The sequence below is a fragment of the Candoia aspera genome, chromosome 3, assembly GCF_035149785.1.
Source record: "Candoia aspera isolate rCanAsp1 chromosome 3, rCanAsp1.hap2, whole genome shotgun sequence".
NCBI classification, from domain to species: Eukaryota; Metazoa; Chordata; class Lepidosauria; order Squamata; family Boidae; genus Candoia; species Candoia aspera.
This window is the reverse complement of record NC_086155.1, coordinates 40,864,421-40,880,987: the sequence shown is the minus strand read 5'-3', so window position 1 is coordinate 40,880,987 and position 16,567 is coordinate 40,864,421. Positions and strand designations below refer to the sequence as shown.

The 16,567-nt window shown below is 39.1% G+C and overlaps 1 protein-coding gene across 3 annotated transcripts in view; it reads right to left on the bottom strand.

Annotated features, from left to right (window-relative positions):
- Positions 1–16,567, bottom strand: part of LAMB3 (laminin subunit beta 3) — a 62,785-nt gene that overhangs the window by 22,800 nt on the left and 23,418 nt on the right. For 2 of the 3 annotated variants that reach the window (XM_063297449.1, XM_063297447.1), the window contains exons 3-12: positions 15,748–15,862; positions 15,425–15,498; positions 14,977–15,168; positions 13,295–13,358; positions 11,074–11,261; positions 9,689–9,809; positions 7,733–7,921; positions 6,204–6,359; positions 3,410–3,606; positions 1,026–1,137 (exon numbers count right to left, since the gene is read on the bottom strand). In XM_063297449.1, coding sequence (XP_063153519.1) covers positions 1,026–1,137; positions 3,410–3,606; positions 6,204–6,359; positions 7,733–7,921; positions 9,689–9,809; positions 11,074–11,261; positions 13,295–13,358; positions 14,977–15,168; positions 15,425–15,498; positions 15,748–15,862 — 1,408 coding nt within the window. The remainder of the gene's footprint in view (positions 1–1,025; positions 1,138–3,409; positions 3,607–6,203; positions 6,360–7,732; positions 7,922–9,688; positions 9,810–11,073; positions 11,262–13,294; positions 13,359–14,976; positions 15,169–15,424; positions 15,499–15,747; positions 15,863–16,567) is intronic. The other variant, XM_063297448.1, reaches the window with a different exon arrangement.

Below are 16,567 nucleotides of genomic sequence, written 5' to 3'. Positions count from 1 at the left end.
AGTCAGTTTCTGATCTACCTTGTAGGGCTGTCACTACCATCCCTATAGCCCCCAGAATACTTCCTATCAGCTTAGCTCACCCTCTCTCTCTCTCTCTCTCTCTCTCTCTCTCTTTCTTTCTTTCTTTCTTTTTGTCAAGGCATACTTCCTAAACACTGGGATTCAGCCCTCTTTTTTTTTTCCCCTAAAAATGGCTATGGGGTCTATGTGGGCCAAGAAGCATTACTGGGAATTAAAATGATACTGGAGGCTGGTGTTTTCCTTTGCAGCAGATCCACTCTTATTAAGTATATTATTACTTTAATTAAACATTTAAGAAATTAAGTCAGGTGGGGCAAAGAAGTAGAACCCACTAAAGGAAGTATCTAGAGGCACACCAGATGCCTATAAGCACCATATTGTCTGTTCCAAAGGACAGGGGTTATACAAAAAGAGTAACTAGGCTAAAATTGTTGTCTATAGAATATACCTCCTTCAGGGAGTTGTGTAATTTATCCATCTTTCTGAGACTTAAAATCATATTAGAGAGAAGGAAATCCTTCTAAGGAAGCAGAAAGGGGAAAAAGCTAATAGGGGGTTTGGTATGTATGTTTGCATGTGTGTATTTATGTATTGGTTTTCAAGGCTAACCAACTTCAAAAAGACTCAGGGCAGCTTACAATATTTTTAAAAATACAGAATTAAAAAAAAAAACATGACTGCCTGGACAAAAACACACAATAACATTCCCCCCTACCCCAGGATGTTTCTTTACATGTGTTTTCTCATGCACACTCAAACAAGAACAGATAAGACTGTTGTTGAATGTTTGCTAAATTTCTATCCTATGAAACACTAAGAAAATAATGAAATAGGCTAAACAAGTAGTAGAAGGTCAAAACGAAAGGAAATGGTTACAAATCTCTGGTAAGAGTTAGAGCAGAAACAGATGTCAACAGAAAAATGTTGATGTTGAGGACAGCTAGTTAGCAATGATCCACAAAATACCCAGAAGTCTCCAAGCAGATATGGCCAACTTTCCATACCTCTACATCCAGTCCTAACATTTCCAAATGTGTGGTCTGGACATTGCTGTACTTCAACAGTAGAGCACGTCAGTCCCCCATAGCCTTCCCTGCATGGACATTGCCCTGTAAACTGCAGAGAAAAACAGAGATGTCAGTGTGGAAAAGACAACAACACAAAATTACAAAGCTTTGTCCAATGATCTGGAGAACAGAGTAGGCCAGAGGGGGCTTGGAAGGTAAAACTCAAGCTGTGAAACAGAAGAAAGTAGCGTCTTCTAGTGGGTGAGGTCTTCTTGTTCCAAGCCTAGTGTTGGATTTGTAACAAGAGACATCTGCATTTGAATCCTGGCTTGGTTTTGAAGTTCAGTTACCACAACAATGTATGTCTTTCAGCTTAACCCAGACTTTCTCAACCAGACATGGAAGCAGAACTGCTGCTTCAAGAATTAGCCAGTCCAGAGGATTCCTGAGAGTTGTAATCCCACCACACTGGAAAAGCAGTAGAAGCAGTTTAAGCAGTTCCACTATATTTACTGTCTATTTTTATGGCTCAGTTATGGCCCAGGCAGCAACTAGCCAACTTTGGTTGATCTCAAAAAGCAGGATTTGATATCTAAGTAAGATTAGACCAGCTTTGTACTTGAAGGGGGCACCACCAGGAAATCCCAGGTCTGTGGACTAAATTGGGACAAAAACACATCCCAGAAGTCAGTGGCAAACCACTTGGGTACTGCTGTCAAGAAGTGACATGGAACTGTCCATGAAGTCATAACTGGTGAAGTAAATGAGATTTAAATGTTTTAACTAATACCATATACCTCCTAAAGTTTACCACTTTTTTGTGAAATAACATTATAATTTACTATTTATCTTACCTATTTTTACCCTTATGATGTATGTTTAGTTATATATACTAAGAGAGATTGATTATGCTTCCATCTTGATCATCTCAAGGACGAATGATGGCTTAAATAAATAACTAAAATATAGCTCATTTGGTTGTTCTGGAGGTATAAAGTGATGCACTTCCCACCCCCACCCCCCTTATGAACTGCTTTTAATTCTTTAGAAAAGTAGCAATTTTTTTAAAAAATGTACTGCAGTAACATTTAATCAATAAGAGTCTGAGGGATCCAAAAAACAGATCTTCTCTCTGTGGAGTGCTCAAATCAACTAGCTAGTTGAAACAGCAGGCTAAAATGGTTGTCTATAAATAGCTGCCAAAAGGAAGCTCCCAAGCCACAGGTTTGGAACACCTTCACTTCAGCATATATATGAGCATACCTGGGAACAACAATATTGCTGCAGGTTTCTACATGCAGATATGATCATTTCAAAGACCTGATGCACTATTTGCTATACTGTCCATTTTATAATGGTAGAAAAATTTGTCTTCCATCTAGATAAAACATTGCGGGATATTGGGGGATTTCTGTTATGTAACAAACAGCTTTAAATTCCTTATTTGGTAACACCCTTTTTTACCTGCTAAGGAAGTATTAACCTTTTAGATGGTTCCTAAGCTTTAAACGGCTCCCAAGTTCCATGTTCTTTGTATGATGCCTATTCAGTTACATTTTCTTCCTCCCAGCTACAAAATTCAGTAACATAACCTGAATCAAAGCTGCCATCTGAGATACAAAGCTGCAGATGGCACCAGCAGTTCTTCCATTTTTTCTCACGGAAAAAAAAAAAGCATGAGAACTTTTGTTTCAATGCTTCTAGGTACCTATCAAGCCTCTGAGACTGGCAAACTTAGGAAACCACTTGGATTTCTGGAATGATCTTTATTCTTGTAAGGCAATATAACAGAATCTTAAAAGCCTGTCAAAGCAGTTCTCCAGATCTACTTATACCTAGCAGAGTTATTCCGAGTCTTTTTCTCACATTTCCCCCCTCCCCTGAACTAAGGCATCTTCTGTGTAATGGTCTTCCTCCCTCCTCTGTGTTCCCAAGATCTGTTAGACATTCCATCACTGTTTCATAAACAACAAAGTCTAAGAAAAGCACTGCCTCTTAATTTTACTGAGCGTATAAACTAGGGTGCTTTTAGATGCCAGGTTCCTAGTTGGGCAGCTATTCTACCTTCCACTCCCCAGTGGAATTTCTGTGGTAAAGGAAAAGAATGGAAGATAGCATGGAAAAATATCAGAGGTTTAGAAATGGAGAGCTGTGGTCCTTCAAAAATTTATTCCTGTAAATTTATGTGGATGGGGCTGGGGGATTCAGCCTCATCTGAAAGCATCTGTAGCAGGAGAACAAAACAGTACCTTCCTCTCAGCAACAGACTGATGAGTGCCCAGCTTATGGAGCTGTGAATTGTGATGGCTCCAAATTTCCCTCTGCCTTCCCACCCTCCAGAATTGGAAGCTATTGCTCTGTTTCTTCTTTGCAGCTGATACCTGGTTACACTGAAGGCTGAGGGAATTCTGAGGGTGGCAGTTGCAAGGCCAGCAGCCCTCGCCACTCGCAATTTTCCAGTGATTCACAGCACACTCATCACACTTCTCTCCCACCACATTAGGGAGGCAGAAACAGCGTCCAGTTTCATCATCACAGGGCACGTGGCTGCGACTGCCCAGGATGTTGCAGGCACACTCTGAAAAACAAAACAGAGCCAGCCACCTGATCAGAACTGCTAGGAGGAGGAAGAGGAGGAAGTATCAGAGCTATCTGACACAAAATAGTATCAGACTGAGGAGACACAATTCTGGACCACACCACTTCCAGTCATAGGTGGCAAAATAACCAGGTTTTCAGACTGTCTTCCCCAATCCTATTGTTCCATGCACTGAATTTGTGAAATTCATTGCCACACAGTAGTTATTACTGTGAGTTTAGCTGCCCTTTGAAAAGGGATTAGAACAGTTTTATGGAGGAATGAAAAGCTATATAGTTCTACCAAATTAGAAGTAGAGTGCCTCTAAATACTACTGTTAGGGGACAACAAATGGGGAAGGTTATTGTCTTCATGCCCTTCCTGATAGCCTCTGATTGGTCAATGAGGAAAGTAGAATGCTAGTAAGTCTGAACAAAACAGCTAGCAATAATAAAAGATCTGGAAATCACAACTGAAAGGGTCTGGTTGAAGAGGAAGGTGTGAAGCCTTTCTTACAAACAGAAAGAGGAGAAGTATGTGTGTGGGTCACTGCCTGCAGGAGACATCTACAATGACCAGTTTTAAAAATGTATTCCTTCTTAGCAGGATGAGCATGAGTGGGGATCCACACTGACTGTTCCTCTCTATTTGTGGAAAAATAGGTCCTCCTCAATGGTCTGCAGCTACTCACTTTGCCATGGGTTGAAGTTCCTGCCACAGCAAGCAACTCATATGCCAGAAACAGAAAGGGAGGACTACTTGCTGTTGAATCTGCACTTTAAGCGGATAGCAAAGACTGGACAGTAGAAAAACAAATGAGGAAGGAACAAGAGCGAAGAGCTCTAATTCAGAGTGAAATATGAATATAACACAAAACTACTCTAAGATTTTAAGATCCACCTTCACAGGAGGTTTATTCCCTTGCTGATCTCAAAAAGTTAAGTTTGGCCAGACCTGCTTATAACATGGATGAGAGACCAGCAGGAGGACAAACTAGACTGAGAAGACAAAAGATCCAGGAAAAATGCAAAGGAAAACACTTCCTTATTACTACCAACGAAATACATCTGTATAAAGTCACCATAAGATCCCTTTGGTTTAGTTTTCCTATAAAACATGCAGCTGAGGAAAAGGAACTACCAGGATACCTACATCTAGAGTTTCAATTTGAGAAAAAATCTGGTTGCTTATTGGCTGCACTGCAGATTGAAGCTGACCATTACAAAACACAAACGTTGAAATCTCCAATCCAGGAATTATAAACTTTGGTGTCAGGAATATAGTTTCAAATTGAGAGCAGAAATGGTGTTTGTGTGCATGCTCTACTAACCAGATACTGTATTATGACATTTAGATCGAAATTCAGTATAAATTCTCTTTTTTTCTTTTCCTTAGATGAATAAGGCAGGCAGGCAGGCAGGCTTTTATGAGGAAAAAGATTGCTGTGATTTGATTCTATTGTTCTGCCTGAACTAATTTAACAATTACTTACTGCCACCTCCTGGGAAGTAACTGAAGAGCAACAATAACGCTCATATATGGCTACTGGTTGGGACTTCATAGAAGTTCAAATCAAAACAACACAAGATTTGCATGGGAGACTGATGGTGATGAATAAGAATCATTCTAAGATTTCCATGTAAGAAGTGAGATTAGTTTTGCAAGCTGATGCTCATCTTAAATCACATACCCAAGTTCTTATTATTGAGACCTGGCAAATAAACATCAGGATTTGCAAATATGAATGCAAGTAGAATTGTCCAGGCAATTTTGAAACTTTAAAAGACAAAACCACTCTGAGCTTAGATTTAATGCCTACCACAAACCTAGAGTGGCGAAGCTATGGCCTGATTCACACATTTCATCATGACTTGTTTATTAAATAAGTCACAATTGTCTGAGTTTACATAACACAGTAAGCTATAAACCATGATTTGCAAGCAAGGAACTTATATTGGGCACCTTTGCACAACACAGGTGAGCAAGACATCTCCTCTTCTGCCTACTTATCTCAACTCCATGAACTGGCAGAGCTGTACTGGGAATGTTGATCTGTCATCCCCCAGAGGCCTTACTTACAGTCCTCCCAGCCACTGCAAAGGTAGCTGCAAGGCTGGCTCTCCGTCTCCTTCTTGGAGGGCTTTTGTTTGTTTGCTTGCTTGCTTTTCTCAAGCAAAAAAAAAACAAAACCGCTGTGATGCAGTTGGGGTCAACACCACCACAAACAGGTCTGGGTAGCTGTTAACCAATATCAACTGTCTGTGCCTTTTTTCTCCCTTTTTCCCTTTTCACAACCCCATTAAACACATTGTGTGAACATACAATATTGGCTTAGTGTGAAGTTTCAATTTAATCACTGGGTCTGGCTGTGTGAAAAATGGGTCACCTTTTGCTCGGAGTAAAGTGAACTTGGGGCTTCAATATTCACAGCACCTTCTATATTTGTCGTCTAATTGCAAGCTCATTAAGGGAGTACACACAATCTCCTTAAAATAGGGACTCTGGGCGGTTCTAATACCAATATAAACTGCACCTCAGGAAATGGTGCAAGCCATTTGCAAATGCATCCTCTTGATCTATTTCAGGTTTCAACTTACCTCTGCAACCTCGGGGGTTAGAGTTGGTCAACTGAGTAAAGCCAGGCTTGCAAAGATGACAACGGTCTCCTTGCACATTGTCCTTGCAGATGCAACGACCATTTGTGGGGTCACAGCTAGAATCAGGAACAGTGCCATCTGGATCACACTCACAAGCTTAAAAGAAAAAAGTTATAACTACAGCATTTTAAAAATTGCAGCCTAAAGTCAAAATAACATCAAAACTAAAAAACAGCTTGGGAATTTACATGGGAATTTAATATTCTTAATTTCTCTTAATTTGCCTCTTAACTTGTTTTACTCGCCCTCAATGTGTAAATATGGCTGCATATTCTAGGACTTTTTAAAAGTCTGGTATGGAACAAGGCCTGATGTCCTAGCTTGGCAAGCAAAACTGTGGACAATAAGGAGCTGAAATAGAGCAAAAGATGTTCCACTTATCAGTGATGAAGACTTAATTGATGTTACAGTATGCATTGCTGTGATGTTCTGAGTAGTGCTCCTTATCATGTATCTTCCTAACCTTAATAAAGAACCAAGAAAGGAAGTAGAGTAGGCAAGTGGGCAATAGCAAGATGGACTTCCTGTTGAGCATATCTAGATCAACAGGAAAAGCAGAGCTGGGCTGGCAACAGGAAGGACATTTTATGATACCTCTATCATCTATGGAGAATCAATAAGGAGAATTAGCCAGTCAGCGGGAGTGTTGGTCATTTGCACCCACCTTGCCTGCCACGTTTCTACTCCGTTCTGTAACTATTCTTGGATACTGTTAAGAAGAACAGCCACCACTGGTCTGATAGTCATTTAAAATTGGTCCATACCAGTTGGAGTAGAAACAGCATGTGAATAAATAAATGGCTTTCACAAGTTAGTCAGTGGTAGGTAACTAAATTTGTTCCCTCTCTCTTATATGGTAATTGGTGTATCACATCCCTCAAATCAGGCCAGGCTGTTTTTGAATGTTTCATTTTGTTTTGCAATATAATTTTTTGAACAGTGAGCTGAATTGGGGTAAAAGGAAAAAAAATACTTTTCTGTTATGAAGCCACCAAAGTGGGAAACTAGAAGTGAGAAATAAAATAAAACAGCAATAAAACATAAATCAGTAATTAAACTATCCTAAAATTAGTTCCAAAGAAGAGAGGTGAAAGAAAGAGGAACTGGAATATGTAGAAAGAATCTTGAGGTGCATCTACCCTTCAAACTTAAGTCAGTTCAAATCATTCCTAATTCTCAGGGAAATCTGAGAATGGACTTCAGAAAGAAGGCAACTAGGGGTTCCCATAAGAAATTCATTGTATCTTCAGTGACCTTCAGTGTTCAGGTTTCTATAGTTTGTTAAATTGACAGAAAACATGACTTTGCCAAGAGCTACCTGGAATTTTATAATCCTTTGCTTGCTTTGAATAAATTAAATAAGAACTTTTAAAACACAGAGAAAGTAAGCATCTTTTCTGAAGTTTTCATAAATAAAACAGAATTCTGGAGAAAATATGAAATGGAGAGAAGGCTTAAACACCACTTACGTAGGCAGACCTCTGGATGACTAAGATCATACCGTCGGTTACGAAAAAATTTTATTTTGCAAAGTTCACAGTTCCTCCCTGCTGTGTTGTGCTGGCAATCTTCACACACACCCCCGCTCATTCCCCCATTTGTTTGGTATACACTTCGGTCAAAGTGACATTTGTGGGAATGTCCATTACAATTGCATCCTAGAAGGGAAAAGTAAGCCAAATCACATGTGATGCTCAATAAAAAGAATGGTGTTTAACTTTTCAGTTTCACCACCAGATGACACTTTGGTCTCTTTATCAGTCTGAGAAGTATATAAAGGTTTAATTGAAGAAAATCTATACATCAGGGTTATTACATCTGGGCTGCAAACATCTGGATCACCAGAAGATTGAAGCACAGACAGAGAAACCTCGGTCACTTGTTGCCATCTTATGGTCATCTGGATTGTTGCAACCCAAATACAGTAGCCTTACAATAAATCAATTTAATAGAAATATCATCTACACCTTCATATATATTCACTTCTTAATCCACGTTATCAATTTTTGGTCATTTTTTTAAAGAACACAACCTGCATTTGTGCTTATACACAAATTTATGCATTTTGTTGATCTCTAATTTTCACTAATCAATGGACTTTGTTTTCCACAATCACAGAGGAAATATATATTGTGTTTAATGTAACTACTCCTAATACATGCTTTCTGAACAGAATTATCCATATTATATGGGTGTTAATATGGAACTTTTCCAAACCTATCTTTCTTTCTATATGCATTTTTCCCAAAGGTATACTATTGTTCTGCAACAGAGTCCGCACTGATAGATCACACTATCTCCTTCTTTAAAATCATCCGCAATAGATTTCTTTTATATTCTGAAAGAACAGTGGTTCCCATCTTGTGATCCCCAGACCTTTGGTGCAGATAGTACAGGCCGTCTATAGTACACATGCCAAAATAAAAATAGAATATATATTTTTAAATGAATAAATTCTCATAAATTCACCAAATCTTTGGTTATTCTTATGAGATTTGCAATCTAGCAAAACCTCAGCCACTTGGGGGATCACAGATAACATGGCAACTGTAAGCACCACATTACCAGCACTTGACTTCCACAGAGGTCTGCAAAAACATTTGATTATGATGTCATAGTCAGCATAAAACAAAAGGTCAGGAACCACTGACACAGAGCACGGTGGAGAGCTATACTTAGCTTGGCATACGGTCTTGATTTCTCAGTGGAAAGACAGGGGGTGCTGTGCATGCTTTGAAAGTAGTTCAGAAGTGCTTCAGACCTAATGCCAGCATGAGCACAGCATCACTCCACTAACAGCTGATATTTTTTCAGGCTTTACAACAGCCTGAAGAAAAGGTGCCACTGTTTTGAGAAGTTCACTGTTTTGAGTTCAAAGTAGCAGCACCCTTGTTTTTCCGGACTGCCACAGATGCCAAAAATGCTTAATGAATAGCAAAGAGGTGTTCTGTTAGTGCAGTGTTTTTCAAACATGGCAACTTTAAGATGTGTAGACTTCAGCCCTCAGAATTCCCCAGCCAGCCTGCACATATGCCCAAACATACAAACATGCACATTTTCCTGTTCGGAAACCAAGGCAGTGTGACAGGGAAAAAATAAAACAATGTAAAAATTAACAGTAAAACTAAAAAAAGAGAATAAAACATCCATCAATATGAAAAAAGACTAAGTTCAAAATGTGTATATAAAAATCACTGCCTCTTCTAATACATCTCAGCATTCTGAAAGGTTTAAATGTAGGATATGTCTATGTTCAGTTATCTTTTTCTGATCTTCCCTTTTTTATGATTCTGTAAGTCATGCAACTGAGAAATACACGTTTGTCATAATTATAGAAACACATATGTTTAGGAACACTACCTATTTTTTTGGAAGGCTTTATTAAATAAACACATTTTCCTAGGAAGTGAGATAGGCATACATACTAAGGCATTCATTAGGATTATCATCTTCAGCAGGTCTCCATGGCTGATCATTGTAAAAGGATGCACAGTGGTCACAGTTTGGCCCAGCAGTATTGTGTTGGCACACACAATGCCCATGAACCTAGAATGTAAAGAAAACTTAGTTCTGATAGCATGATAGCTTCTCCTGCTGCTGCTCCTTTGTAGTTGCTTCTCACACTTAGCTGCTTCTCACATTGTGCCTCTTTCTGCCTAGTTTGACAGAGAACAAGTTCCATTTTAGCTTGTTTGCAAGATTACTTTCCAGCTCTGTCTATGCTGATACAAAGACCTTTTTGTGCAAGTCAGATGCTGTCTCTCACAGTTCATATTTAACTCTGAAACGCCAAGCTATTTAGCCCTAGAAGGCATTGTTACCATGCCTGGCCAGGAAACCAAAGAATATGTACCCATGCAGAGGTGCCAGATTCAAAGAGCCACTAAATGAAGGGGAATTTTGAGGCCTCTTCCCATAAGAAGCCCACCATCTTATCTAGCCAATGTTCTTTCTGTCCTCCTGACCATAATCCGAAATGATGGAAAGGAAGAAAAAGGAGCATAAGAACAAGAGAACCACTAAGTATTTAGAGGCCTTTTAGTGTGTGAGCCTCTGCAGATACCTACAACCACTCAGATCCCTCCCAACTTGCAGGGGGGCAGGTAATTGGGGAGTGGTCTCAAACCCTACCCACCCTTTAATTTTTCCTAACTAACAAACATTAGTAAGCTCAAACATTTATCACCCCTGACCTGCATACTCTTCTGCTCCTTTTTGAAGCATTTCCTACTTGAAAGGACTAGAAATTGAATTCTCATCTCTTCTGCCTCTTCCTCTTTGTCTCTCCACAACATTAACTATGATTACAAGAAAGAGCTACTGACTGAAGGGTAAAGAAAGCTGGTAATTCTCTTCCATGCGGATATCATTTTCTTATTCCCTGTCCTTTCTAGACATCTGTGTTCAACTGTATAATAAGTTAATTATGAAGCAAGCAGCTGATCTATTCTTTAAAATCTGGCAGCAGGAAGGTCAGGGCAGGAGTCTAGCTAAGCTGGTGGGCATGGAGCTTTAAGATAGTCAGAAATGCATTCTGAATCAGACTGTTGTGCCAAACTATCTGTTTTTGAAACTCAGTCTTAACAGATGGCCAAAACCCATCCCCTCTGGCAATTAGACACTGCATAATGCCATAATACCAGGAAATTCTCTCTGGTTTTCAAAAGCACAAAGTATTTCTAGCATATTAGTGCAGACCTGTAGAAACATATTCTATCATGGAGAGATCAGAGTGCAGAGCAGATTCACTAGAATCAAATGACAAGCTAGAAAGTTATACAGAGCAATATTTCTGCATCATCTCTCTCACCATAGCACTGGGCTCTCCAGAAGAGGCATCAGGGGCAGCACAGTGGTCTGCGTGCCCATGGCAGAAACAGCTCCCTTGCACCTGCATCTCATTTAAGGCATAGAAAGCACTGGGTAAGCGGTACCCCTGATGTGGAAAGCGGGACAACTGTGTGAAGTTGATTCTCAGGTTGGTGAATTCAGCCAGATCTATTTCAGATGAAAAAGGGAAAAAATACACAGAATGCTGGGACAAGTAGCAGAATAAAACCCAAGTTCTTTAGCTGTGTTATCAGTGACCATACAGACAGGGAGATTCATGGGTAATTTTCTTTGTGAAGCAATTCTTGGGAGAAAGAATAGGGTCATTACTGAGTCCCAACAGTCATGTATGGATGTATGCATGCATGCACATTTGTGAGTTAAATATACACACACATACACAAATACATACATAAATATGTATATCCAAGCAAGTAGCTGCAATGCCCACAGCTCCAGTGTAACATGGTCTTGGAGAAAAGCTTTGTCAAGGGTATTGGTGTGAGTTTAAAATAGCAATACATTCATCATACTGCACCTGCCCAACATTCCTTATCTTAAAGGGGCCCAATCCATGCACACAGCTGTGCAGGAAATAGTTGGTGGTGCATGTCACATAGTTTTTTGTGAGTTTACAGAATTTGATGCAAGACACAATGCAAACCACATATTGATACATGTTTTCCTTTTTTATTAAAACATCAAACAGAACTTACTGTGGTTCTCACAACCTAGTTTTTACAACTATAATTTACAACTTGAGGATTGCATTCCATTGCTCAGTCCTTCATTCCATTGCCTGTTTAGAAATTTATCACAGCAGTGGTATGTCTAGCAATGGATCATTTTTTTAATACACCCTCATTCATTGCTGAGAGTTTGATGTAGGGTTTAAGGTGTCAGATTATAAACCTAGAGTTCTAGTCCTGCCTTAGCCACCAAGCCAGCTGAGTGATCTTGAGCCAGTCACTTTTCTCAGCCTTAGGAAGAAGGAACTGGCAAGTCACTTCTGAAAAATGCTGCCAAGAAAACTGTAGGGAGCAATTACCAGGAGTCAAAACTAACCTGAAGGTATAATTTTTTTCATCCATTGCTCCTGGGCCATCACTGACCACCAACAGTGGATTGCCACACAGCAGCAACTTGACTCCACACCTGTTGCTAAACTTCTCATGTCTTTGGCAGCATAACCCCTTATTGTCTGTACTAGGGTCAAACTGCCCCCTGCCCTGGTATGCCACTGAATCACAGTGCTTCAATGTATTTTAAAGGGGTTTTTTTTGTCTATTGAAAATGTTTACAAGCTGTAATGTTAGCTTAACTTGTATGTACCATACTCATCTCTAATTCTAACTACCTCTGTTTAGAGTTAAGAGAAGAGCTAAGACATTCCCACTTTTAGGCTGTATGGGGCCTTTCTCCCTGTTTGAAGGAATGTGGACACTACCCAGTCCTCTCAGGCTCACCCACTAACACTGCTCTTTACCAAAGCCAATAAAGAATCTTCAGCACACAACACTGTCTAGGTCCTTCTTGGGTTGTCAGCCATTGTATCTCATCCCAGCTCTCCTACAGGGAAAAATCTTCTTGTGGGAAATCTAGTTAACTCTCCTACACTCAGATTCTATCTATTTATCAGTAAAATTAAAAGGAAGTGTTTCTTTGGGTGCTTGATTGGCTACATAACAGTCTCAGAGGAAAGCATAGATTCCTGCAGGCCATCACAGTGAATTTTCATTTTGTTTGGGGAGGTGTGGGGTTGGGAAAGACACAAAAATAGGATAAAGCAGATCTGAAAACATGGTATTGCCATGTTTCAGTCATAACATCATCAGAATTATTTTATCCAAGTGTGTGAAAGAAATATAACAATTCTACCAAAAAATAATACATTAAATTTTGAAAAATGCAGGAAAGCTTAACCATCCTTTTTTAGACAATAATACTAAATCCAATATTTATTACAGTACTTATTAAGAAATGCCTTCCTACCTAGCAATGATCCCTCCCTAAGTAGGTAGAAAAATGTAATCCATCTGAGGTACTACGTGCAAGCGTCAAGGCATAAGCAACCTCAAAATAAACAAGAAACAGCAACCATGCATAGCTATATAGAGTTCTGCTTCTTGTAAGCTTCCAATAAATCCCAAACCCACCTTTTGCAATGAAACCAAACCAAGCTAACATAAACACAAGCTTACTGTTAATTCGTTGGCTTTGAGATGTCTTCATCCCAGATGCAAGGCTTATGGGGTTGAATTCAATCTTACCACAAAGAAAGAGAAAATTATTAAAATCACAGGAAGAGTTCCTCTATCCTGCTTTTATAGAAGCCATCAATGAGATGACTCCAAGTCATGATAAACTCTAATATTAAACAATGGCAGCTTATTGCAATTGATTACATATGCTGGTGTAAGTTATCCAATCCTATTTGATACCTCTTGCCATTAAACAAATGAAGAAGCTATTACTTAATAAGCATTTTAGCTTTACAAACCCTTGTTTCTGGTTCTGGCTTCTTAGGAGAGCAACAAGCTATTGATCTTGGCTTGGACCTACGTAAGTATAAACCAACCACAGATGGAAGCTCACTGATTTGTTTAATCACTAGAACAGGTAGGAGGAACTGATTTGGAGAGATTAGTTAATATGCATAATTATTAATAAGCAAACATGCTCAATAATTCCAGCCTATTAAGACATGGACATGAGCTCAATGTCACTTTCTGTTTTTAAAAGTGTATTTTATACTATAATCAAAATGATAGTGCACACCGGCAAAAGAGAATTACCTTGAAATCTTGATCTATCAGGCCCCTATTTAGTGGACTTTGAATATTACAGACCAAATTTCCATCTGGACATCCCCCATCACCACAATAATGAAAAGGTCCTTTGCTTTTTCATCCATCCAAAGTAATCCAGACTAGGCAATTAAAATTATCTTAATTTTACAACAACTGTTGCATTTTACATAATTTATGTCAGACAATATGGTTACACAAATCACATAAATGTCATAATAACAATGTCATACGAACTATATGAATCATTGCAATGATGTACCTTTCTATTTAATGGACATTAAAGAGTAACAGGTATCCTCTCCCCCTAAACACCATGTTAAAATGAGATTTTTCCATACTGTGATTTCACCAGTCTGATTATGAATTGTGTGACACATCTCTCTTTCTTCCTGCCAAGATACAGCAGCATTCATTAAAAAATAATGATAGAAATTTTAAAAAGAAATAAAAGGGCCACTTAATTTAAGCTATAACATAAAGATTAGTGATGGTTCATCAACACATCAGAAACACTGTCAGGAACTGCTGTGTGTATCTAGACTGTAACTTCTCCAGGAAAGAGATGCTGGAACTCAAGTCTGCTTGAAATCTATTACTCTGATCTGAAATCTCAGCCAGCTGATCTAACAAATGTCAGGAGGGGGAAATTGGGGATGAGAGGACACAGTTATGCCTGAATGAGAAGAATGCAAAAGTTCATTGGCCTTGACCTTAAAACGAGACTCACTCAGGCTGGAATCACACAACTGTACCCTTGGATGAAAGGCAATTTCCTTCATTGGGCATGATGGCTGCTTTCAAAATGAACAAATTAAGTGAGAAGCTGGAGGCAGTCCTTCTGGGTGGTGGTCTCAAGACTGTGAAACAGTTTACCCCTTGAGGTTCTGTGGTGCTTTTCATTATTGCTTTGTTTATATTATATGGTTCTTGTAAACTACCTGGAATTTGACTCGGCAGTGTATAAGTACATATAATATTATAAACGAATGCAATAAATTATTTTATACAGTAACTCTGGGTTCAGTAAAGCCCATGTAGTCTTCTTAGCCCAAAGACTATTGCATTTACAATACCTTTCCCCCATTTTGAGGTGGTCTGTGTTGAGTCTGTATGTCCTGGCAACGGATATCCTGCCAGGTCTGAGGAAAGCCCTTGTGGATCCAGGGAAATGAAGCAGAGCAGTCAGTGGACAAGTACTGATAGATCTTCCAGGTTGTGCCGAAATCAGTAGAACGCTCAATCACCATGCCACCTGGCAAAGGACTCTGAAGAGACAGAGGGAAGGAGAGATGACTAGAATTCAATTATCTTACTCTTTACCCTTAGCAAGACAAAAGGAGAGACAGGAGCTAATCTGCGTGATTGACCTAACATCCAGATAAGGTTGCAGTAGAGATCAAGATTCTCTTTCATTTGCAAAGGCCATTTGAATCAAAGTTTATTTCCTCAAGAAGTAACATAGTTTATTTCCCCAAGAAATAAACAAAGTTTATTTCCTCAAGAAGAGAGTGCTGCACATACCCTGAAGTCCAACAGGAGGTTAGCAAGCTGAAATTTATTGTCTAGATCTAGTTGGAGAGAAACATGATTCACATCTGAGGAGACAAAAAAAAAGAAAAGAAATTATCAGAACAGTGGGTCACAAAGATTATGAAACTAAAGAGCTTTTTCTAAAAGTTAGATAATCCATTTCCTCTTTGCAGTTAATCTATTGAAACTCAAACCCTATTTACTAAATCCACACAACCCTTGTCCCTCTCAAATCATTGTTCTGACCACAAGACTGCTCAACAGCACGTCCACATCAGGCTCTTTCCTTTTTTTTCCCTCTAAATCAGACTTACCATTCTGAGATTGCCACCACCGCAAGTGTCCTGTAGAAGAGAGGACATTTTCTATCCGGTGACTGTTGAATGCACGGGGGGTTCTGGAATCACATCGGCAACATTTCATTTGCCACTGAAACAAAATAAAAGGCAGCCGTCAGATTAATGATTTCAGTGGTGTACAACAAAATTAAAACACAACTATATAATAATACAAAATAGTATTAAATATTACTTCCCTCATTTAGAAAACAGCATTCTGTTTAATGGAAATTTTCATTAGAGAGAGGGTTCTTCGAATTTAACTAAATTCAAAAGTTAGGTGCACGTTGCAAAGAAGTATAATGCATCCTAAGTAATGTGAAAAGAAAAAAAAATGGATTGGAGGAGTAAATATAGTGTACTTTCAGACAAAGCTTCTAATGTTCCCCTCCATGTGTGTAAAATTATATGGGGGTATGAGTGCTGACCATCTGTGTCTTTCCACTTCTCATTTTCCTGCTTATTTAAGGATCACTTTTCTTGTCTGCTCTGCCTGTCCCATAAGATCAGACAGGGTGAACATGCTCTCGTTCCCATCAATTAAACAATGTCATCTCATGGAACTGTGGAGTTGTACCTTCACTTTGCCACTCCTTCATTCTGAAATACCTCCCCCCCAGCCCCCACTATTTGTCTGACCCCAACAATGACATCCTTTAGAAAAACCTGGCTTTTCAAACAGGCCAGAGTGATTTGTGGTTCTGATTGGTAGATAATGGTGATGGTATTTTTCTGTATATTTTATTTTATATTTGTATTTCTAATTTTGTTTTAACTTCAAACACTACCTTGATTC